Genomic DNA, 26,441 nt, shown 5'->3' on the forward strand with positions numbered 1-26,441 from the left:
CTTTCTGTCTGTACACAGTGTATTAAAAAATAACATCTCCATATACGAAGAATATTTCTAGAGAAAAATCTTTCAAATACAGGAGGATGTCTACCCTGTGGGGTCAGAGTGTGTGTGGTGTGTGTGGTGCATGTGTGAGGTGTGTATTTGTGGTATGTGTGGTGTGTGAGGGTGGTGTGTGTAGTGTGTTTGTCGTGTGTGTGGTGTGTGTGTGGGTATGTGTGGTGTGAGTATGGTTGCGTGGGTATGTGTGGTGTGTATGTGTGGTGTGTATGTTTTTGGGTATGTGTGGTGTGTGCGTGTGGGTATGTGTGGTGTGTGTGGTGTGTGTGGGGGTATGTGTGGTGTGTGTGTGGGTATGTGTGGTATGTGCGTGTTTTGTGTGTGTGTGTGTGTGGGGTGTGTGAGGTGTGTATTTGTGGTATGTGTGGTGTGCGACGGTGGTGTGTGTAATGTGTTTGTCATGTGTGTGTGGTGTGTGTGTGGGTTTGTGTGGTGTGAGTGTGGTTGCGTGGGTGTGTGTATGTGTGTGTGGTGTATGTGTGGGTATGTGTGGTGTGTGTGGGTATGTGTGGCTTGAGTGTGGTGTGTGTGTGTGGGTATGTGTGGTGTGATTGTGGTGTGTGTGTGTGTGTGTAGGTATATGTGGTGTGTGTGCATGGGTAGGTGTGGTGTGTGTGTGTGTGGTGTGTGTGTGGGCATGTGTGGTGCGTGTGTGGTGCCAGTGTGAAGCGTGCGTATACACTACTTAGGCTAGAGCACATATGGATAGAGTCTTAAACAGAATGTTTTCCAAGCACCTTGTGATTCTGGGCCTCAATGACAATGACCGTTGCTATAGATTTGGGGATCATAAACCAAAGGATGTAATTAAATTTAATGATTTTAGAGATTAGACCAAATTGGAGTCTGTGAACAGGCTGTTAAATATATTTCTTTTATTCTTCAGGCTCCTCTAATTGCCATAAATCAGCCTGCCTTTTACATACACTCAACCTCCATTTTTAAGCACCTCTATCTATATTAACAGCAACTAAACATAATGAGAATTATTTTATTATTTAAAGTATAGTATCATTTTAGATATTTTGATATGTCTACCATATAAATCATGCAACTAAATGCTACTATAATTTAAAGATATATGTATCTAGTGTTTTGAAAAATCAAGAATTTTGTATCAAAAGATTAGTTTCTTAAAAAGTACTGGATTTACAGACAGTATAAATCACTATGTACATTATTACTGTATAAACATCATACAGACCTGCTGTTGGACATTTGTTTTTTCCCTTTAATTTCAATCACAAGATATTTAAAGTGTTAGGGGTTAAAAATATCCATGGCTAAATATTAAGAAATGAGTCTAAATTGCAGAAGCTATACCTAAAATATATGCTATGTTTCAGAATTAAATGTTTTTTTATGATTATTTTCAAACTATTATTCAATGCACAAAACACATCACTCTAGAGAAGTTCTTCAGAACATACAGATAGTTAATAAGACACAAAGAATATTTAATTTTACATATAAAGCAGGAAAGTACAGGTAAGCATTACTTTCAACCAAAAAACAAACCTTAAGAAAATAGTTGTTATTGTTATTGCAGTTGCCAGACATTCCTTGTAATTCAGCCACAGTGTTCTAAAATGGTTGACAAAAAATATTAAAGAAGGCTTAACCCCCACTGCAAAGAGAAAAGCGAAATGATAAAGGGTAGAAAAACACTGAGTCCCAGTGCTTACTGTTATACACAGTGTTAAGTACTAAGACAATATTGCTGCATGTTGGTAAAAAATGCCCCCACTCTTAGTTTCTCAGTATTATTCAGTATAAAGTCTATTTACATTATTGTATTCACATGATTAAAAGGCCAACCATAATAACTGCAATCTCTTGTTTACACACACAAGCTGTTTCCAACTAGGAATGGCAAACAGTATGAGTCAAATTTAATGTTATCCCTCTAACACTTTTTATAACATAAATATTATATTCTTGTATACCTTTTAATACTTATGCAAACCAAAGCTTCCATTATATTTTTCCTCTAATTATTACATGCCAACACAAGCAATAAAAAAACCATACCCATGTGGGCAGCTACTCTAAACTGTATTTAATACTTTAAAAGATTCTAAAAATATATTGTTGCTATAACATTCTTATAATGATATTAATTTCCAGTAATGAAAACAAATTATGAAAGAAAGATTAAATTATATTTTAGAAGAAGGGGCTTCAGTTTCTGGAGTGATGATTAACCTTCTTATGAACTACTGCCTAAGGAGACTTTGAAATGCTATCTATAGCTAAGACTTTACAATGTCATAAATATTATACCTTAAAAGAATATTTAAGGAAGCCAAATAATCATAATTTTTACAATGCAATACTTTATTTTAATTTCAATGACCATACTTATTTTCTAATTCAGAAATGGAATATAGCACCAGTTCATACTGTATTTCCTCTAAGCCTGCAGCACTTCAAACTGCACAATGCTCTTAAATAAAAAATACTCATAATATATACACGCTACACAAAATATATACCATAATTACATCATCTCACTACTAAAAGGCTACACACTGATAGTGGTGGAGCATGACAAGAGAGTAAATGTAATTAAAAAGTTAAATTCTAGTTGAAAAATTTATCATACCCCCCAAGTGTCATGAAATAGTGCTGACTGTCTGAGGGATTTACTGAAATCCTCCATGGCAACCTTTCAGATTGTTAGAAAAGAAAGAGAAAGAAAGAAAAAAACCCAAGTGATCAATACTTCTATTAAACAGAAATTAAATCATGAATCACAGATATATTCAGATATACATTTAAAATTTTTCAATTGTTCAGATATTCATCTCCCTCTTCTTAAATAGGATCCTCCTTTTTATTCTACAGCTTTTAAGCAGAGCCATTTTAACATTTTTTTTTTAAATCAGAATGTTTAACAAAGAGTAAACAAAAACAGGGATGCAAATTAAAATAAAATTGGCTCTTCGCTTATTTTAAACCCTTCTAAAGATGTAGAGGAAGAAAAAACAGAAAAAGCAGAAATTTAAATAGTTTGAAAATTATCTATATAGCTTAAATTCTACTAGAGTATGACTTATAATTTCCTAAAGCATTGAAACAGATATGTCTAAGCATACATAATATATTGTAAGGTAATCTTCCTCAATATAGTTCTTAGAGCTCCACTGTAGGTTTATAATTTCAGGAGCTATTTCTCCCATTGTGATGTTTTCCATGTAGTGAATGCAAGCAAGCAAATACCCTCTGTCACTGTGACAAGTTCCAAGTTACAATCAACTGGATGATTTGATAAAAAACAGAAGCTATCTATCCTTCAGCAGAAAATGCTGATCTAAGAGCTGGCTCTGGAAATCAGTTGGATGAACTTGGTTGCTCTGAATCTAATTGGAGGTTTTCCTTACTGGTGCAGGGAATGTCACAAGGGATACTGTCAAATAAAAATAACTCTAACTTGGAAATCACAAGATGATTCTATAAATCATAAAAGTAAAAAACCAAGTGACTGATTACATACACACATCCAGGCCTTATTTTAACAAAGATATATCAATCAATAAATTGTTGGATTATATATGAAATTAACTCAATTATTCAAGGAGCATTTATTCATTATATATTCAACATTTGTTCTTCTCATTTCCTTTATGCCTCTTGGGCATTTTATTCTTCGTTCACAAAGGAAGACAGGGAGTACATGGAAAATGGGGAAAAAGCACTCAAATCAATCAATTTAATAATATTTTTTAGGCCGAGCGCAGTGGCTCAAGCCTGTAATCCCAGCACTTTGGGAGGCCGAGGCAGGCGGATCACGAGGTCAGGAGATCGACACCATCCTGGCTAACACGGTGAAACCCCGTCTCTACTAAAAAATATACAAAAAAACTAGCCAGGCGTGGTGGCGGGTGCCTGTAGTCCCAGCTACTTGGGAGGCTGAGGTAGGAGAATGGCGTAAACCCGGGAGGTGGAGCTTGCATTGAGCTGAGATCTAGCCACTGCACTCCAGCCTGGGCGACAGAGCGAGACTCCGTCTCAAAAAAAAAAAATAAAAAATAAATAAATAATATTTCTTAGCATTAGAAAGAAAAGAATTTGAATCAAATGATAATTTGAAATTTTAACATTGGAGTCGATTTTCACTATTTGTACAGCTTTCATCTCTCCTATATAACAAAAATTAACAGTTGGTTTTTATCTGGGCATCTTTTGGTGAGGCAGTGTGTAACATACAAAAAAGGGAAAAAACCCAAGTCACAGAGGAGGATGAGAAAGAGATACAAAGGAAAATTCTCTTTGACATTTTTCCATAAAGTGAGTTACTTGGAGTAACATAGCAAGCACCTTGTTTTTACTTCTACAACTTGCAGAAAGAAAAAACAGTTTAACTCAAAGCTAAACTAATTTTAAAAATTGAGTACTCAATCATTCTTCCCTTTAAACTCTATGAAGATGATTCTTACGGACTGTTAGATAGAGTAAAATAATTATCCAAAGACTTGATTTCCCTATTATTAGAAATACAAAACAAAGAATCATAGAACCTGAACTGTAGCACCCCAAACAGTAATTCTCTTAACATCTTTTGTTACCCAGTTATTCTGTGTCTGCCTGAATAGAGCAGGAGTGTTCTGTATACTCTACTGAAAAACAGCACAGTGTGTTGCAAAGAGTCTAGGCTTTTGAGCCAGCAAGACCTTATTCCAGTTCCAACTCTGCCAGCTACTGGACATACCACTAGAAGAAACCTCAGTTGCTGCATTTCTAGGGAAAAAAAAAAATCTCTTCTGGCTGCATCAAAGATTAAATGAGATCATGTAGGAAAGACACCTTGCAAAGTGCCTGCCACTAAATATTTACTTAATTTCCTTGCCCCTGACAATATCTGCTCAGGTGACAACTCTGATTACTTTACAAAAGCAGGCAAACAAACAAACAAAAATCTATAAGCAATCTGCCATTTAAGATGTGATACATTCCTAAGTATAAATGTCATGTAAAAAATATTCTTTTTCCATCTATTCAAATTATCAAGTTAAAGAAAAATCTGGGCCAGGTGGGGTGGCTCACACCTATAATCCTAGCACTTTGGGAGGCTGAGGCAGGAGGATTGCTTGAGGCCAGGAGTTCAAGACAGGCCTGGACAACATAAGTGAGATCTCATCTATTTAAAAAAAAATTTTTTTTTTCATTAGCAGGATGTGGTTCTGTGTGCCGATAGTCCCAGCTACTCAGGAGGCTGAGGCTAGGCAGAAGGTTGGCTTGAGCCCAGGAGCTTGAGGATATATTGAGCTATGCTTGCACCACAGCACTCCAGCCTGGGTGACAGCAAGACCCTGTGTCTAAAAAAAAAAAAAAAAGAAAAAGAAAAAGCTAAATCTTATATCAACTTTTGGGAATGAATGAGATCAGTGCCTCAAAATAACTGTAGAAAATGTGTGGTCTGTGATCTAAATGTTTTACTTGGAGTGCCTTAAAAATGTGACTATCTTGTTTGCCCCCTCTGCTTGTTAGACTTGATGGCTTATTTCACATTCATGGAACATTAGAAGCTGGAAGGAATTTTGTGATCTAGCCCAATCCCTGTGCTTTCAGGCCAAAGACACCAAGGCACACAGACTAGAAAGCCTGGCCACGTCCCCTTCCACCACTTGATGTCACTGTACTCCCCTGAACCTAAGACCAAAAATCCTAGCACAGTGAGGATGCAAAAATCAAACCTGCAGAAAATGATTCTACAATCTTAGAAAAAGCTTGCAGTCAAAGCAAATTGGTGTCTTTGATAAAATACAAAATACTAATGTAGAGAATTGAAAACCAAGAAAGATACAAGTTCAAAATATTTGAGGAAATCCCTTTTTTAGTTTGAAAATTCAAGAGAACATTTTTCATGCAAAATATCTCAGTGTAATGAAAATATACTTGCCATTTCAAATGGACTCATCAAGTAAGAAAATAAATTAAATCAAGTTCTAAGAGTCTAATTCATTCACTTAAAGGATTTCTAGTGTATTATTCTTTGATCAAAAGTTAACAGATATACCACCTCTAATTTTCTACTAAAATAAGTAGAGAATATATCCTCATTATACCACGTATTCATGAGATCTTAATATATATTGGGATTAAAACATCTCAGATTAAAAATATGTGAAAATATTTGAATGTCTGTTTATTAATCTCTATATCCTGGCTAGAAAGCAAAATTCTGAAAAGTTATATATTCAGAAAAGAAGGGGTTGAATATATGAAGTTTCACTGTGGTTATATCAGCTGGAATGAAGAATATTTATTTTATCTGAATATATACTAGGATATGGAGTATAAAATACTACAATTAAATTGTTGATGGATCTTTTGACATGCCAATATGAAACATATGCATGTTTAAATGTGTTTATAATAAAGCATGTTGTCCCGTTATATCAATGTACATTTGACAATGACATTAGAAACAGACCAGCATCTGTATTATATTACAGCACACAAGGGTTCTGGAGAGCTGTTTTCACTTGAGGGTTAGCTTCTATTCATTTACTTGATCTTTTACAGAAAGCAGGATGTAAAATTATTCCAATATGTATCTACTCTATGGAACACGTGCTAGTGGAAAGCTTTGTTCTGCATTATGTTAGCACAAATCATAGTGAGCAGATCCAAAGAACTTTCTCTTCCTGGGGGAAAAAGACACTGGAAACACTCAGCAATCTTTACTACTTTTCTATGTATATTTGTTTGTGTTTGGGTGTGTTTACCAAGTTTTTGGAAAAGCATTACATACTATAGTAGAACATTTGGAAAAGATTGAAAAAATATAAAGCAGAGAGAGAAAATCGCCCAATTCCACCAATAAAGACAGACATTATTCACATTTCTGTGTTTTTATCCTTTTCTGTTTCTATGACTTCCTTTATAATAGTGCAAAATATAAGACTTATTTGTGTCCACAGTCTTCATACTGTAAAAAGGATACCATGACTTGATTCTTAAGTGTGTATCAGATGCTAGTAGTATTTCTTTTCTAAGGTAGAATTTTAGTTCAATGTGGACACACCTTCCTCAAGAAACTGCATAAAACCTGTCATACTGTTTCATACTGTTATACAGTAGAGAGAGTTTCATGAATTAGAAAATGTGGGAAAAATAATCATTGCAAGCACTACTGACCTCGTCATCGTCGGCATCATACTGGGCATAATGCTGTTCCAGCAGCTCTCTCTGGCGCCTCTCCTGTTCCAGTGTCTGGCTTATCAACTGGGCAACCTCACTCACTTGTCCTGGTTTTTCCCGCCCAATAACAAATCTGTGGAAAGGTTAACAAAGACTAATATTTAAGACTCTCCAACAAAAAGGAGTGCTAAGAAAAGTAACAAGCAGGTTTGATCTCAGCAGGGTCCATCAAGCCTCAAGAAAGTAATATCACCTACGGACTTCAAAATGGTTTTCTTGGGTGAGAAGAAAGGTTAGATGAGCAATTGAAGTGATTTTTAACGACACAGCTCATAAAAGAAGGGGGGAAAAGTAAAGGACCATAAAAATTATCATTTTAAGAGAAGATGTAACATAGGTAACCCATTCTGCAGCACTTTACACATTTTTGATGCCATACAAAATGGAAGCAAGCTCATAATTTCCTGTACCATTGAACTCAAGAAGCATTTGCATAACTATAACAAAAATTGTTCAAAAACATTTTGAGGGCCAGGCGCAGTGGCTCAAGCTGTAATCCCAACACTTTGGGAGGCCAAGGTGGGTGGATCACTTGAGGTCAGGAGTTCGACAGCAGCCTGGCCAAGTTGGCAAAATCCCATCTCTACTAAAAATACAAACATTAGCCAGGCTTGGTAGTGTGCACCTGTAATCCCAGCTACTCTGGAGGCTGAGGCAGGAGAATCACTTGAACCCGAGAGGCGGAGGCTGCAGTGAGCAAAGATCGTGCCACTGCACTCCAGCCTGGGTGACAGAGACTCTGTCTCAAACCAACAACAACAACAAACATTTTGAAGTACAGCATAACTTAGGTGGCTAAATATATAACTTTGGAAATAAGAGAAAGGGAAAACTTAAGTAGTGTTTTTTGTTTTTAAAATGAAAAACTGTAATAAGAAGAGGTGGTGAATTAATTCACTTCCTTTCGGGGAAAAGATAGCATGAGAAGGGGTATGGTTCAATAAATAAAGGGAGGAAAGGAAATATTTGTTGATATTAATGCCTGTAAAAAAAGCCTAAAGAGAAAAACAAGGAAGATATTTCCTTATTGCAAGCTACAGTCATTTACGATATATTCTTGTCAACATAATGTGTTGTGCTCAACATTTTAATATTTGTTTTTTGACATCTTTTCACACTAATATACATGTTTCTGTTTTTCTAAAAATACAAGTGTGTCTCCAGGATGCAGTTTCTAAGTATTACTTATCATCATTTTAATATGAATCTTTGTTTAAATCTTGTTTCTACATTTAATTGATGCTTTCCTCTGATTAATGTATGTTGCTGTCTTTGATCAATTTTAAAAGAAATATACCATAATTTTTCTGCATAATACACTAAAGGTCAAAATTTTCACCCTTGGATGTTAGTAGTTAATTGCCTTTTAATAAATACTTTTATATAGTTTCAAGCAAGACTTACTTTGAAATTATCTTTAAGTGTTCACTTATCTTTTGCGTTATTTTCCTTTGGAAATCAAGTATTAATAGAATTTATAAATACTATCTTTTTCATCTTTATTCAGGTACAACTTACACACAATAAAATACATGAATTTTAAATGTACAGTTCAATAATTGTGATACATACGTAAACATGTAATTACCACATTAATGAAGATACAGGACATTTCCATCAACCCAAAATATTTCCTTATATTCCTCTCCAGTAAGTCATCTTCATCCTGGGCCTATATTTATCTTTTCCAGAGTTCTATAAAAATGGAATTTTAGGGTGTCTAGCTTGTTTGGCTCACCACAATGATTTGGAGGTTTATCCATGTTGATGTAAGTATCAGTTATTTGCTCCTTTTTATCACTAAATAGTTTTCCATTTGTATTGAATACATCACGTTTGGTTTATTTTTCTACTGATAGGTATTTGGGTTGATATTACAAAGAAAGTTACTATAAACATTTGTGAACAAGTCTTTATGTGAACATAAGTTTTCATTTCCTTTAGACAAATAATGGAATTGATGAATCATATGGTAAATGTATATTTAACTTATAAAGAAATTGTCAAATTGTTTTTCAAAGTAATAGTATCATTTCATATTCCCACTAGCAATGCATAAAAGCTGACGTTGCTTTGCATCTTCATCAACACTTAGTACTGTCTTTAATAATTTTGGCCATTCTAGTAGGTATCTAGTGGTATTTCATAACGGTTTTAATTTCCATTGCCCATATGATCTTTTCATGTAGTTATTGACCATTCACATATCTTCTCCAGCGAAGTATCTTTTCAACTCTTTTATCCATTACTGAAAATTAGGTTGTCTATTATTGAGTTATATTTGTTCTTTATAGACAAAAATACACACACACACACACACACGTGTGTGTGTATTTTATTTTTAAAACAGAGTCTTGCTCTGTCACCCATGCTGGAGTGCAGTGGCATGATCACAGCTCACTGTATCCTAGAACTCCTGGGTTCAAGCAATCCTCCTGCCTCAGCCTTCTGAGTAGCTGAGGTAACAAGCATGTGCCCCATGCCTGGCAAAGTTCATTTTATAATGTTTTATAGAGATGACAACTCATTGTTTTGCCCAGGCTGTTCTTGAACTCTTGGCCTCAAATGATCCTCTCACTTTGGCCCCCCAAAGTGCTGGGATTACAGCCATGAGCCACCACACCTGGTCCTTTATATATTCTTGACACATATCCTGGTCCATGTATGTTCAATATACATATACAAACACATACACAATATACATCTATGTGTTTATGCATTTAATTTATTTATTAACTTGTCCCAGTCTGTCGCTTGCTTTCTCATTTTTTAAATTGTATCTCTCAAGGAAGTCTAATTTATCACTTTGTTTTAAAAATTCACACTGGACACGGTGGCTCATGCCTATAATCCCAGCACTCTGGGAGGCCAAGGTAGGAGGACTGTTTGAGCCCAGGATTTCAAGACCAGCCTAAGCAACAAAATGAGACCCATCTCTAAAAAAAAAAAAAAATAGCCAGGTTTGGTGGCATGCACCTGTAGTTTTAGCTACTTGAGAGGCTGAAGTGGGAGGACTGCTTGACCCCAGGAGGTCAAGGCTGCAGTGAGCCATGATTGCACCAATGCCCTCCAGACTGGGTGACAAAGCAAGACCCTGTCTCAAGAAAAAAAAAAAAAAAAAATTGATGGCTTTTGCTTCCTACATAAAAAGCCTCTGCCTGATTTAAGATTGTTAAGATTTTCTCCTATTTTTCTTCTTAAAGTGTTTATGTTTTGCTTTTATATTAGGTCAATGATATCTTGTAAATTAATTTTCATGTATGATGTGTGGTAAGGGTGGAGTTTCCTTTTGTATTTCTAAATTGATAATGAATTGTTTCAACACCATATGCTAATAACACATTCCTCTGATTACTATATAATAAGTCTTTAGGTGGTGTGAGTTTTCTAACTCTGTATCAATTGTTTTTCCTCTGCAATTCCATATAAATTTTACAATCAGCTTGTCAGTTTCTAAAATAAAGCCCACTGGGTTTAATTTAGAATTGCTCTGAATTCTAAATTAATTTGTAGAGAACTGACATCTCAGCAAAATTGACTTGTCTGATCCCCGAACATGGTGTATCTATGTATTCATTCCGATTTTTACTTTCTCTCAATAATATACTATGGTCTTCAGTATACAGGTCTTAAAAAATCATTTGTTAAATTTACCTCTAAGTATTTCATGTTTTTTTTTTTTTTTTGGATTGTAAGTGATATTGGTTTTTAAATTTCTGTTTCTGGTTATTTGTTTTTAAAGTATAGACATATAATTGATCTTTGAATACTGGCCTTGTATTCTGCAACCTTGCTAAATTCATTTATTAATCCTAGTAGCTTTTTGTAGATTTCCTAGAATCTTTTGATATATAATATCACATCCACTATGAAGAAATACATATTTTACTTCTTCCTTTCCTATCTATTTATTTGTTTATGTATTTATTGCCTTAATGTCCTGGCTAAAACTTCCAACATATATTAAAAAGAAGGTGTAAGAGCAGACATCCTCGCTTTGTTCACTGCTGATCTAGAATTCTAGAACATGAGTTCTAGTTTGCCTAGAGATACACAGAATAATTTTATTTAGCGACATTATGTTTTTTACGGTTAAAGATATATAAAGTCTTTAACATGCTAAACGAATCCATAGACAAATAATGACTACCTTGAATTCATTACATTTTTGGTAAATTTTTAAATGTCAGAAATTATGTCTAATGATACAAATATAAAGCAATTCAGAAGCTTATATCCTAGAATGGTAATTTTAGAAAAGCCTAGATTGACCTTTTATCTTTATTTAAATGCATCATAGAGTAGCATTTCAAAGTATCGCTTACTACAAAGTTGACAGGAAATCGAGGGTAGCAGTTAATGTATAAAACGCATATAAATTGAAAACAGCAGCCTAGCTCAAAGTAAAAGGTAAATTAGAATTCAAATTCATTTTAGCCATAAATTCTTTAAACTTATTTGAGAATGTTATTGCCAGATCTTTTAGTTTAACAATTTTTCTAATAGAAATAAAGTTCATTTTCTCTGAAAGACAAGTGCTACTCAGACTACAATTCAGGGAGAAAGAAAGATGATTTTAGAAATTATCTGCTAGCCAAAGATTAGAAACTACTGTTGCTATTTCCAGAGGTGAATGAAAGTGTCTTAAGAAAGACCCTGTGAGAGATTTTAAAGCAGAAAATTATTTTTATATAGTTCAGATTATAACAGAGTATATAATAAATTATATAGTCATTTATCACAAATCAAAACTCTAATATAATTTGCAAATTTCTTCCTATCCTCAAAAAAAGATCCCTAATTCCAAATCAGAATTATTTGTGAAGCTAAAATTAAAAAGAATAAATGCATTTATAATAGAAGTTTGAGAGGAAATAAGAATCGTTCCACACTGCATGAGAAACTTGCATTTTAAATCATGAAGGCACAGTTGCTCAAAATCGCAGTTTCACTTTCTCAATTTGCCATACAATTTAACGTAATTTACTATTTGTCCAATATTGCTTTGTATTCAAAATCACTCTACAGTCTTATGAAATAGATTTATAATTGCACATAAGACAGACAATTCATCTCATGAAATATACTCACTTTTAAAAGTGTAATGTTAAAGTACATATATCTCTTCATTCAGGCAGCTATTTTGAGCAGTGTTATAGCACCCAGATCCACATATCTTTAAAGCTTTGTAATCCAGTAAATTTAAAGCACAGGTTTGCAATAATAGAATGCCATCCTGATAAGTATGATCCAGATGGAAAGCACGCAGAAGTGGAACCAAACAACAGGCCCCTGCCTCATTTTCCTCATGTGGAGATTAGTATACAACCTCATGTGTCTGAAGGGGTGATAAAAGAATAAAATGTGGCACATACATGAAAGAACTTGAATGCACTATTGTTATTATGATGAAACTGATAAAATCTCCCATACTGAAAAATCTATATCATTCAAATTACCTTCCTGTGTGTTCTTAAGTGTCTGGTCTATTTTATGCTGTCTTTGTAAATATGTCCTATAAGACTTTGTATACAACTAGCATAAAGAGAATTCAGCAGAAAATGTAAAACTTAAAGTAAAGTTATTATTTCAGTTATGAATTTAGAGTATGGGTATGCTATGATAGTACAACTTAGGAGTTAAAATGGTAAGTAAAAGGGAAAACCAGCTTTGATGGGACAAATCCACCAAACTATAAATACCACTTAACGATTCTGTGACCTTGGATGTATTAGTATTTCTAAGCTTTTGTTTCCACATTTGTAAAATGAGTATACTAACCATAATAAATACTATATAATCGATAAAAAAACTAAGTATGTGGTGCTTAGTGAGGGTTTAATAAATATACATTGTTGTTTTAATCTAGACAAGACCAAATGCATTTAAAAGTACTTCCTGTAAATTGATCTGAAACTTTTGTGGCAACATTAATAGATAATGTATCAGCCTTTCACTAGTAAGCAAAGAACATTAAATTGAAAAGAAAATAGAGATGCCATTTCCTATCTATTCAGTAAATAATAAAATAACAAATTAAAATAACAAATTGTAATAGTGCTGAGGCCATGGTGAAACTGCATATTTATACATTACTTATTGATTACAATGCACACTGTTACAATATCTTTGTTGGACAATCTGACAGTAGGTAATAAACACTATGAAATGATGAAAAAAAAGTACTTACCGTACACACTGTCTCAATTCCCTTTTATTTGATCACAGTATTGAAAATAGAGTTGATTTTTTATGAGTAAACCATAGGAAAAGGATAAAATCTTTAATCTAAAATGTGCTCTGAAAACCGAAATTTCTGTTGCCACTGAAATATTAAAGTATAAATCTATATAATCACTTTAATTGAATTTTTAAAACTTTCAAAAATATAACATTAGTCAGCAATAATCAGTCCTAAATATATGTGGCCAAATCAATTGATATTTCTGCACAACTATGATTCATATCTTATACATTATCTTTAACTGAAATGACAACATGTACTGAATCAGCCTGTTTTTAAACTTAAATTTTCTTTAAGATAATAATATTTTCTCTTGTCACATTCTAAACTTTTTTCTTTGCTTCAACAAAGAAAAATAATGTGTGACAGTAAAAGTAATAGTGGGATCTTTTTATCTTTTAGGTATAAAGAATAAATTAACAGAAAACAAATCTAAGGAATTAAATTAAAAATTAAGTATTTTTTCTAAGCTTATCATTGCCAAATAATGCAATACCAAAACTAAAATCTACAATTAAGGTTTATGTTTTTAGCCTGGCTTTTTATTGTGTTAAATGAAATTACCTTGGACAAAAATTATCACTAGATAGAAGGAACAAATACTAGTGTTCTATACTGCTGTGGGATGACTCGAGTTAACAATAATATATTACACAGTTTCAAATAGCCAGAAGGAGGATACTGAATGTTCCCAACATAAAAAAATGATAATGTTTGAGATCAAAGATATGCTAATTACCATGATATGATCACTATACATTATATAACAAAACATAATTATGTACCACTTCAATATATGCAATCATGTCAATTAAAAATTTTTATCTTGTTTTAATGTGCATTATTTCACTAAGAACTGCCCTCTCTCTCCTTCATGCTGAGATACAATAAGCCAAAGCAGATACATCACTTATTCCTTTCTTTTCATTTATTATCAGGCCAAGAAATATCCATGTACTGTTCTTTGGAGTATAGGTATCTAGATTATGTGGGATTCATTTCATTAGTTTATTTGGTAAGCTGTCAAATACAAGTTAAACAACAATTAAATTGTATTTACAATTTACTAAACTGAAGTCATAAAGATCCTACATGCTCCACGTAAATGATGAGAGGTTATAAAAAATGATAATTTATGAATTCCTTAGTTTTCAGATTTAGTTGTTTTAATAAAATTTATGTACTAGTCAAAAATGGCACTTATTTAATGTTGAAATTTTAAAAATCTCAACGTGGAATTAAGTTTCAGTAAAAATGAAAAAGCTGATTGTGGAGTCAAGACAGCAGACAGGAGACAGGGCTGACATGTAGCTCCCACTGGGACAGACAGAACAATGTGTAGAGACTCACAATGTGGACTTTTAATCCAGGAACCACCACAGGAATGTACCAGGAAGACTAAAAGAATTCATGGATGCTTTGAAAGAAGTGGCAGGCCACTGGAAGTTCTGAAAGACAGGCCAAAAACTCTGGTGATCTCTTGAAAGTGCCACCTCCTGGCTGGAGGCTGACCAACTTAGGACATTACAGCAACTCATGACAGAACAATCCTGTTCTGAGGAGGAGAAGACAACAGCTAATTCCACTGCCTGCAAAATCCCAGCTAACCAGTGGTCCTCAGTGTGTCCATGTGACAACTTTACTGCTGGCATAACCAGCATTCAAGAAAGCCAGCATCCTCAATGTATCTAAAACTAAAGACTCTCACACAGTCTATTTCACAGCCCTGCCAGCTCCACCAGAGCAGGTACTGGTATCCATGGCTGGGAGACCTGAAGATGGATCACATCACAGGACTCTCTACAGACATTTCCCAGCACTAACACAGAGCCTAGTAACCCTGCTAGGTGTCTAAACCCAGAGGAGCAACATCAGTCACTAAAGTCTGGCTTGCAGAAAGTCCCATCCCTAGGGAAAGAAGAAATGTACCACATCAAGGGATCACCCACGGGACAAAAGAATCTAAACAGCATCCCTTGAGTTCCAGATTTTTCCACTGAAATAGGTCACTCAAATGAGAAGGAATCAGAAAAGTAATTCTGGTAATGTGGCAAAACAAGATTCTATAACATGCGCGAAGGATCCAAACCAAGAAGAAATCTCTGATTTGCCAGATAAAGAATTCAGAAGGTTGATTACTAAACTACTCAAGTAGATACCAGGGAAAGATGAAAACCAACTTAAAGAAATTAAGGAAAAAACACAGGATATGGATGAAAAATGCTCCAGAGAAACAGATACCATAAAGAAAAAACAATTACAACTTCTGGAAATGAAGTACGCACTTTAGAGAAATAAAAAATGCACTGGAAAATTTCAATAATAGCTGAAAGTCAAGGTCTTCAAATTAACCCAATCAGACAAAGACAAATAATTTTTTAAAAATAAACAAAGCCTCCAAAAAATTTAGGATTATGTTAAACAGCCAAACCTAAGAATAACTGGTGTTCCTGAGGAGGAAGAGGATCCAAATACAGTGAAGCTCAAAGAACACTTGGGAAATACATTGCAAAATGTATTTTGTGTGTAATGGATGATCACCAGCAAAAAGATCATCACCCAGGCACATAGTCATCAGGTTATCTAAGGAAAGAATCTTAACAGCTGTGAGGCAAAAGCAAGCAGTAACCTAAAGGAACGTAAAGCCGTAACATGAAGGAAAACCTACCAGATTAACAGCAGATTTCTCAGCAGAAACCCTATAAGCCAAAAGGGACTACGGTCCTAACTTTAGCATCCTCAAACAAAATAATTACAAACCAAGAACTCTGTATCCAGCAAAACTAAGCTTCAAAATGGAGAGATAAAGGACTTTTCAAAGAAATAAATGCTGAGAGAATTCATCACTATCACACCAGCACTACAAGAATCTTGAAACAAACCCTTGAAATGCACGAAAATAGAACCTCCTTGAAGCATAAATCTCATGGGGCTTATAAAACAATAACACAATGAAGAAAAAACAAAGTATTCTTTGGGAGGCTGAGGCAGATGGATCACTAGGTCAGGAGTTCAAGACCAGCCTGGCCAAGATGATGAAACACTATCTCTACTAAAACTACAAAAATTATCCGAGTGCAGTGGCAGGTGCCTGTAATCCCAGCTACTCAGGAGGCTGAGGAAGGAGGATCACTTGAATCCAGGTGGCAGAGGTTACAGTGAGCTGAGATTGCCCCACTGTACTCCAGCCTGGGTGACAGAGTGAGATTCTGTCTCAAAAAAAACAAAACAAAACACAACACAACACACACACACACACACACACACACACACACACAAAACAAAGTATTCAGGAAATAACTAGTGTGATGAATAAAATAGTATCTCACATGCCAACATTAACACTGAGTATAAATGACCTAAAGGCTCCACTTAAAAGATACAGAATGGTAGAATGGATAAAAGTCCACCAACCAAGTATATGTGGTCTTCAAGAAACTTACCTAAGGCATAAGGATTCACATAAACTTAAAGGGGTGGAAAAAGGTATTTCATGTAAATGGAAATGGAAAGCAAGCAGGAATCGCCATTCTTCTATCAGACAAAACAGTCTTTAAAGCAACAACAGTTAAAAAAGACAAAGAGGGATATCATATAATGATGAAAGGACTAGTCCAACAGGAAAATATCACAATCCTAAATATATATGTACCCAACGCAGCACTCCTAAATTTATAAAACAATTATTACTAGATATAAGAAATGAGATAGATGACAACACAATAATAGGGGACTTCAATACTCACCTGACAGCACTAGACAGGTCATTAAGAGAGAAAGTCAACAAAATAATGGACTTCAAATGGACTTAACAGATATTTAGAGAACATTCTACCCAACAACTGCAGAGTATATATATTCTTTACATCAGCACATGGAACATTCTCCAAGATAGATCAATAAATTAATAAATTAAACAAGTCTCAATAAATTAAGGAAAATCAAAATTATATCCAGTGCCCTCTCAGACCACAGGGAAATAAAACTGGAAATTTTTGGACTCCAAAAAAAAAAAAAAAAAAAAAAAACCCTCAAAACTAAGCAAATACAGGAAAATACAATAATCTGGTCCTGAATGATCTTTGGGTCAACAATGAAATCAAGATAGAAATTTAAACATTCTTTGAACTAAACAATAATAGTGAAACAATATATTAAAACTTCTAGGACACAGCAAAAGTGGTGCTAGGAGGACAGTTCATAGCATTAACTGCCTCCATCAAAAAGTCTAACAGAGCACAAACAGACAATTTAAGGACACAACTCAAGGAACTAGAGAAAGAACAAACTAAATCCAAACCCAGCAGAAGAAAAGAACCAACATTAGAGCACAACTAAACGAAATTGAAACAAACAACAAAAAATGCAAAAAAATCAATGAAATAAAAAGCTGTTTTTTTGAAAAGATAAACAAAATTGATAGACCATTAGTGTAACTAACCAATAAAAGAAAAGATCCGAATAAGTTCAATTAGAAATGAAATGGGAGATATTGCAACCAACACCACAGAAATACAAAAGATCACTGAAGGCTACTATAAACACCTTTATGCATGAAATCCAGAAAATCTAGAGGAAATGGATAAATTCCTGAAAATATACAACCCTCCTAGATTAAGTCAGGAAGAAATGAAAACTCTGATCTTATCAATAATGAGTAGTAAGACTGAAATAGTAGCTTTAAAAATTGCCAACAACAACAACAACAAAAGTTCAGGACCAAAAAGATACACAGATGAATTCTGTCAGGCGTTTAAAGAACAATTGGTACCAACCTTTCTGAAACTATTCCAAAAGATAGAGAAAAAGGGAATCCTCCCTAAATCATTACATAACGCCAGTATCACCCTAATACCAGAACCAGGAAAGGACAGAACAAAAAAAAAGAAAACTACAGACCAACATTCCTGATGAACATAGATGCAAAAATCCTCAATAAAATACTAGTAAACCAAATCCAACAGCATATCAAAAAGATAATCCACCATGATCAAGTGAGCTTCAAACCAGAGATGCAGGGATGATTTAACATATACAAGTCAATAAATGAGACACACCACATAAACAGAATTAAAAACAAAATCATATAATCATCTCAACAGATGGAGAAAAGGCATTGACAAAATCCAGCATCCCTTTACAATTAAAATCCTCAGCAAAATTGGCATAAAAGAGACATACATTAAGGTAACAAAAGCCATCTATGACAAACCCACAGGCAACATTACACTGAATGGGGAAAAGTTGAAAGCATTCCTCCCGATAACTAGAACAAGAAAAAGATGCCCACTTTGACCACTTCTATTAAACATAGTACTAAAATGCTCTAGCCACAGCAATCCGACAAAAGAAAAAAATAAAGGGCATCCAAACTGGTAAAGAGGAAGTCAAACTGTCGCTGTTTGTGGATGATATGATCGTTTACCTAGAAAACACTAAATACTCATTCAAAAAGCTTCTGAATCTGACAAATAAGTTCAGTAAAATTTCAGGATGCAAAATGAATGTACATGAATCAGTAGCACTGCTGTACACCAATATCGACCAAGCTGAGAATCAAATCAAGAACTCAACCTCTTTTACAACAGTTCCCCACCCTCCCAAAAAAATATTTAGGGAGTTTCAAAAGATCTCTACAAGGAAAACTACAAAACATTGCTGAAAGAAATCATAGATGGCACAAATGAATGGAAACACATCCCACGCTCATGGATTGGTAGAATCAATATTGTGAAAATGACCATACTGCCAAAAGCAATCTACAAATTCAGTGCAATTGCTATCAAAACACTATCATCAACCTTCACAGAACCAGAAAAAACAATCCTAAAAATTTCGATGGAACAAAAAAAGAGCCTGCATAGCCAAAGCAAGACTAAGCAAAAAGAACAAATCTGGAGGCATCACATTACCTGACTTCAAACTATACGACATGGCTATACGAAAACAGCATGGTACTGGTATAAAAATAGGCATGCAGACAAAAGGAACAGAATAGAGAACCCAGAAATAAAATCAAATATTTACAGTCAACTGATATCTGACAAAGCAAACAAAAACATAAAGTGGGGAAAGGACACCCTATTCAACAAAAGGTGTTGGAGTAATTGGAAAGCCACATGTAGAAGAATGAAACTGCATCCTCATCTCTCACCTTATACAAAAATCAATTCAAGATGGATCAAAGACTTATATCCAAGATCTGAAACCATAAAAATTCTAGATAACATTCGAAAAACTCTTCTAGACACTGACTTAGGCAAAGAGTTCATGAACAAGAATCCAAAAGCAAATATAACAAAAACAAAGGTAAATAGATGGGACCTAATTAAACTAAAAAGCTTCTGCACAGCAAAGTATGTGCAGAAAGAGTAAACAGACAACCCACAGAGTGGGAGAAAATCTTTGCCATCTATACATCTGACAAAGGAGTGATATCAAGAATCTACAGAGAACTCAAATCAGCAAGACAAAAAAAAAAAAAAAAAAAATCCCATCAAAAAGTGGGCTAAGGACATGAATAGACAGTTTTCAAAGAAGATATACAAGTGGCTAACAAATATATGAAAAAATGCTCAACATCACTAATTATCAGGGAAATGCAAACCAAAATCACAATGTGATACCACCTTACTCCTGCAAGAATGGCCATAATTAAAAGATAAAAAACACAGATGTTGGCATGGATGTGGTGAAAAGGGAATACTATTACATTGCTAGTTGGAATGTAATCTAGTACAACCAGTATGGAAAACAGTATGGGGTTTCCTTAAAAACTTAAAAGTAGAACTATCGTTTGACCTAGCAATTTAACTACTGGGTATCTACACAGACAAAAGGAAGTCATTATATGAAAAAGACACCCACCCACTCATGTTTTTTTGCAGCAGAATTCTCAATTGTAAAAAGATAGAACACCCTAAATGCCATCTATCAACGAGCAGATAAAGAAAATGTGGCACACATATATACAGCATGGAATACTGCTGAGCCATAAAAAGGAAGAAAATAATGACATTTGCAGCAACCTGGATGGAGTTGGAGACCATTATTCTAAGTGAAGTATCTCAGTAATGAAAAAGCAAACATCCTATGTTCTCACTTATATGTGGGAGCTAAGCTATGAAGATGCAAAGGCATAAAAATAATATAATGGACTATGGGGACTTGGGAGGAAATTCTGGAGTGGGATGAGGGATAAAAGACTACACATTGGGTACGGTGTACACTGCTTCAGTGATGGGTGCACCAAAATCTCAGAAATCACCACTAAAGAACTTTTTCATGCAACCAAACACCACCTATTCACCCAAAACGATTGAAATAAATACATAAATAAAATGAAACAATTCTTTAAATGAAAAAGCTACACCAGGATATAGTTATCAGTTCTTATATAACAAATAATTTCATTCAAACAAACATCTACTGTATATACATTTAATACCTGAAATATATATCTCTAAAAAATAAAAACAGATGCACACAACTTATACTTGAATATTGGGATACCTTCATTGGTGGGTCACAAGATCCTAGAGTGTTTTAGAAAAGCACAGTGCCTCATTGTTTCTATTTGATTATATTACATGGCTTTTCTCCAAATTTGATAGCTTTTTAATATTTAACTTGATTTCGATGAGTATGTAGTGGTAAATTTAACTCTAGCTATTTTCACTAGTTTGCTGACAGTAGTTAAGAGTTAAAAGTCCTAGACAACCAAGCTCTTGCTCCTTATTTGTAATCGCACATTCTTACATATTTTTCCTTTCTATATTGGGAGCTAGATTAATATACCTTATTATATACTTAACATTAAAAAATTTAAAAATTCATCTATGAAGATGATTGCTTTTGAAAGCTGGATCTGGCCATTGCACTCCAGCCTGGGTGACATGTTGAGACTCCATTTAAAAATAAAATAAAATAAAATAAAATAAAATAAAATAAAATAAAATAAAAGATTTTAAAAATAAAGAAAGCGGAATCTGAAATATTTAAACTTAATTATAGGCAACAGTTCTTTGAAACGATTTTTCTATCTAACCCAATACTAATTATAAGAATACTTTTGGCCAGGCGTGGCGGCTCATGCCTGTAATCCCAGCACTTTGGGAGGCCAAGGCGGGGGGACCATGAGGTCAAGAGATCGAGACTATCCTGACCAACACAGTGAAATCCCGTCTCTACTAAAAATACAAAAAAGCCAGGTGTGGTGGCAGGTGCCTGTAGTCCCAGCTACTCGGGAGGCTGAGGCAGGAGAATCACTTGAACCCAGGAGGTGGAGGTTGCAGTGAGCCAAGATTGCGCCACTGCACTCCAGCCTGAGGAACACAGCAAGACTAGGTCCCCCCCATCAAAAAAAGAATATTTTCGCCAGGACTGGTGACTCATGCCTGTAATCCCAGCACTTTGGGAAGCCAAGGCAGGCAGATCACCTGAGGTCAGGAGTTTGAGACCAGCCTGGCAAACATGGTGAAACCCTGTCTTTTCTAAAAATACAAAAAAATTAGCCAGGCATGGTGGTGACTGCCTGTAATCCCAGCTACTTGGGAGAGTGAGGCAGGAGAATCACTTGAACCTGGCAGGCAGAGGCTACAGTGAGCCGAGATCGTGCCACTGCACTCTAGCCTGGGCAAGAGAGACCCTGTCTTAAAAGAAAAAAAAAAAGAGTATTTTTCTATGCTATATTTTATTGTAAACAAAAAGTTGAATTCTTAAAAAAAAAAAAAACACCTTGCCTAACACATGCCACTTCAAGAACTACTCACTATTTAATAGATATAAACTTAAGGTACTTTCCAAAAATACTACATCCTTTCCAGGAATAACATTTCTCTGCTTAGTAGTTAGCCTTGATGTCTTAGGTTTAAACATTAATGTATATGAACATTACAAAGGTAGTATGCAAAATGTTAATCTGTATATAGTGACACCAGAAAATGTCTCATCAAGCCAAAATCTCATTTCATTAGTTTGTTTGAAATCCTTGCTGGTTTTACTCTTTCTCTCAACAGTGGTTGTTGACCATTCTTATATATTCAACATTAAGGAGATCTAATATCCATGATCCAAAATCCAGAGTAGTTGCTTCTGTCATCTTAGGAGTAAACACAAAATCCACAATGGTGGATGATTTCCATGAATATGAAAATTCCCTCACTGCTCTCCACTGCATATAACACTTTATTATTCAAAATCACAAAACAAAAAGCTCTCATAAAAAGTGAAATTCTCAATTGCCCCTTGTACTATAGTGGCAACAAAAACAATGAAATAAGTAAAGTAAAAACATTTCAAGGTTTACTGCATTTCAAATGGAAATAATCTTAATATAAAAGAAACAAAAGCTTCCAAGCATAGAAATTACACATCCAGGTATATATCCAAATATAAACGTACATATCTATTAAAAAACTCATTTGTCATTCATTTCTATTTTTTCTTTTGAGACAGGGTCTCCAGGCTGGAGTGCAGTGGTGCCATCATTGCTCACTGCAGCCTTGAACTCCTGGTCTCAAGCAACCCTCCTGTCTTGGCTCCCAAGTGTTGGGATTACAGATGTGAGTCACTGCGTCCAGCCTATATATATTTTTTAAATTTTTTATTTTTCATATTTTATTGGGGTATGGGTGGTGTTTGGTTACATGAGTAAGTCCTTTAGTGATCTGTGAGATTTTGGTGTACCCATCACCCAGCAGTATACACTGCACACTATTTGCAGTCTTCTATCCCTCGCCCCCACAACCTTCCCCCCAAGTCCCCAAAGTCCATTGTATCATCCTTATGCCTTTGCATCCTCATAGCTTAGCTCACACATATCAGTGAGAATATACAATGTTTGGTTTTCTGTTTCTGAGTTACTTCACTTAGTATAATAGTCTCCAATCTCATCCAGTTGCTGCGAATGCCATTAATTCATTCCTTTATATGGTTGGCTAGTATTCCATCATAGACACACATATATGTATATACATATGTACACACATATATACATATGTCCACACATGTATATACATGTATATGTATATACATACATATATACACACATAGACGTATATGCATGTATACATGTATATACATATACACATGTATATGTATATATACATACACATACCTATACATATGTATATACATATACATATGTCTATGATGGAATATATATATTCTACATATGATAGAATGTATACATTCTATATATGATGGAACATGTATATATAGAATATATATGAACTCACATATATATGAACTATATGAACATATGAACATATATGAACATATATGAATATATATGAACTCATGTGATATATGTAGAATATATATCATATATATTCTGTGAATGTATATAGAATATATATAGAATACATTTGTTGGTCATTTGTATATCTTCTTTTGAGAACTGTCTATTCATGTCCTTAGCCCACTTTTTGATGGGATTGTTTTTTTCTTGGTGATTTGAGATCGTTGTAGATTCTGGATATTTGTCCTATGCCAGATGTGTAGATGGCAAAGATTTTCTCCCACTCTATGGGTTGTCTGTTTACTCTGCTGACTGTGACTTTGTGCAAAATCTCTTTAGTTCAATTAAGTTACAGCTATTTATCTTTGTTTTTATTGCATTTGCTTTTGGGTTCTTGGTCATGAAACCCAAAATTGCCTAAGCCAATGTCTAAAGGGTTTTTCCAATGTTATTTTCTAGAATTTTTATACTTTTGGCTCTTAGATTTAAGTCCCTAATCCATCTTGAGTTGATTTTTGTATAAGGTGAGAGATGAGGATCCAGTTTCATTCTCCTACAGGTGGCTAGCCAACCTATATCCCAGCACCATTTGTTGAAAAGGGTGTCCATTCCCCATTTTATGTTTTTCTTTGCTTTGTCGAAAATCAGTAGGCTTTAAGTATTTGAGTTTATTCCTGGGTTCTCTATTCTGTTCCGTTGGTCTATATGTCTATTTTTATACCAGTACCAAGCTGTTTTGGTGACTATGGCCTCATAGTATAGTCTGAAGTCAGGTAACGTGATGGTTCCAGATTTGTTCTTTTTGCTTAGTCTTGCTTTGGCTATATAGGTTCTTTTTTGGTTCCATATGAATTTTAGAATTGTTTTTTCCCAATTCCGTGAAGAATGATGGTGGTATTTTGACGGGAATTGCACTGAATATGTAGATTGCTTTTGGCAGTATGGTAATTTTCACAATATTGATTCTACCCATCAATGAGCATGGGATGTGTTTCCATTTGTTTGTGTCATCTACAATTTCTTTCAGCAGTGTTTTGTAGTTTCCCTTGTAGAGGTCTTTCCCCTTCTTGGTTAGGTATATTCCTAAAGTTTTTTTTTTTTTTTTTTTTTTTTTTTTTGCAGCTATTGTAAAAGGGGTTGAGTTCTTGATTTGATACTCCACTTTGTTGCTACTGGTATATAGAAGAGATACTGATATGTGTATATTAATTTTGTATCCAGAAACTTTGCTGAATTCTTTTATTAGTTCTAGGAGCTTTCTGGAGGAGTCTTTAGGGTTTTTGAAGTAAATGATCACATCATCAGCAAACAGTGACACTTTGACTCCCTCTTTACGGATTTGGATGCCCTTTATTTCCCCTCTCTGATTGTCCTGGCTAGGACTTCCAGTACTATGTTGAAGGGTAGAGGTGAGAGTGGGCATCCTTGTTTTGTTCCAGTTCTCAGAGGGAATGCTTTCAACTTTTCCCCATTGAGTATTATGATGGCTGTGGGTTTGTCATAGATGGCTTTTATGTCGCTTGTATGCCGATGTTGCTGAGAGTTTTAATTGTAAAGGAATGCTGGAGTTTGTGGAATGCTTTTTCTGTATCTATTGAGATGATCTTGTAATTTTTGTTTTTAGTTCTGTTTATGTGGTGTATCACATCTATTCACTTGTGTATGTTAAACCATCCCTGCCTCCCTAGTATGGAACCCACTTGATCATGGTGGATTGGCTTTTTGATACGTTGTTGGATTTGGATAGCTAGTATTTTGTTAAGAATTTTGGAATCTATGTTCATTAGAGATATTGGTCTGTAGCGTTCGTTTTTGGTTATGTCCTTTCCTGGTTTTGATATTAGGGTGATGCCGGCTTCCTAGAATGATGAAGGGTTCACTCTTTCTCTATCTGGAATTGTGTCAATGGGATTGGTACCAATTCTTTGAATGTCTGATAGAATTCTGCTATGAATCTGTCTGGTCCTGGACGTTTCTTTGTTGGTAATTTTAAAATTACCATTTCAATCTTGCTGCTTGTTATTGGGGTGTTCAGGGTATCTAATTCTTCCTAATTTAAGCTAGGAGGGTTGTATCTTACAAGGAATTTATCCATCTCTTCTAGGTTTTCTGGTGTATGCACATAAAGTTGTTCATAGTAGCCTTGAATGATCTTTTGTATTTCTGTGGTGGCAGTTATAATAGCTCCCATTTTGTTTCTTATTGAGGTTATTTGGATTTTTCTCTCTTCTTTTCTTGGTTAATGTTGCTAATGGTCTATCAATTTTATTAATCTTTTGAAAGAACAAACTTTTCATTTATCTTTTGTATTTTTTTTTTTTTGTTTCAATTTCATTTAGTTCTGCTCTGATCTTGGTTATTTTCTTTCTTTCACTGGGTTTGGGTTTGGTTTGTTCTTGTTTCTCTAGTTCCCTGAGATGTGACCTTAGATTATCAGTTTGTGCTCTTTCAGTCTTTTTGATAGAGGTGTTTAGGGCCATGAACTTTCCTCTTAGCACCGCCTTTGCTGTATCCCAGAGGTTTTGATAAGTTGTGTCACTACTGTCATTCAGTTCGAAGAATTTTTAAATTTCCATCTTGATTTCATTTTTGATCCAATAATTATTCAGGAGCAGGTTATTTAATTTCCATATATTTGCATGGTTTTGAAGGTTTATTTTGGTTTCCAGCTTTATCATACTGTGGTTG

The 26,441-nt window shown here is 34.6% G+C and overlaps 1 protein-coding gene across 29 annotated transcripts in view; it reads right to left on the bottom strand.

The window, feature by feature from the left end:
• PPP1R9A (protein phosphatase 1 regulatory subunit 9A) overlaps positions 1-26,441 on the bottom strand; it is a 389,269-nt gene that overhangs the window by 91,210 nt on the left and 271,618 nt on the right. For 16 of the 29 annotated variants that reach the window (XM_074035500.1, XM_065542309.2, XM_065542321.2 and 13 more), the window contains exons 5-6: positions 7,207-7,342; positions 1,582-1,647 (exon numbers count right to left, since the gene is read on the bottom strand). In XM_074035500.1, coding sequence (XP_073891601.1) covers positions 1,582-1,647; positions 7,207-7,342 — 202 coding nt within the window. The remainder of the gene's footprint in view (positions 1-1,581; positions 1,648-7,206; positions 7,343-26,441) is intronic. The other 13 variants (XM_074035497.1, XM_065542316.2, XM_074035502.1 and 10 more) reach the window with 1 other exon arrangement.

The sequence above is a fragment of the Macaca fascicularis genome, chromosome 3 (genome assembly GCF_037993035.2).
Source record: "Macaca fascicularis isolate 582-1 chromosome 3, T2T-MFA8v1.1".
Lineage (NCBI taxonomy): Eukaryota > Metazoa > Chordata > Mammalia > Primates > Cercopithecidae > Macaca > Macaca fascicularis.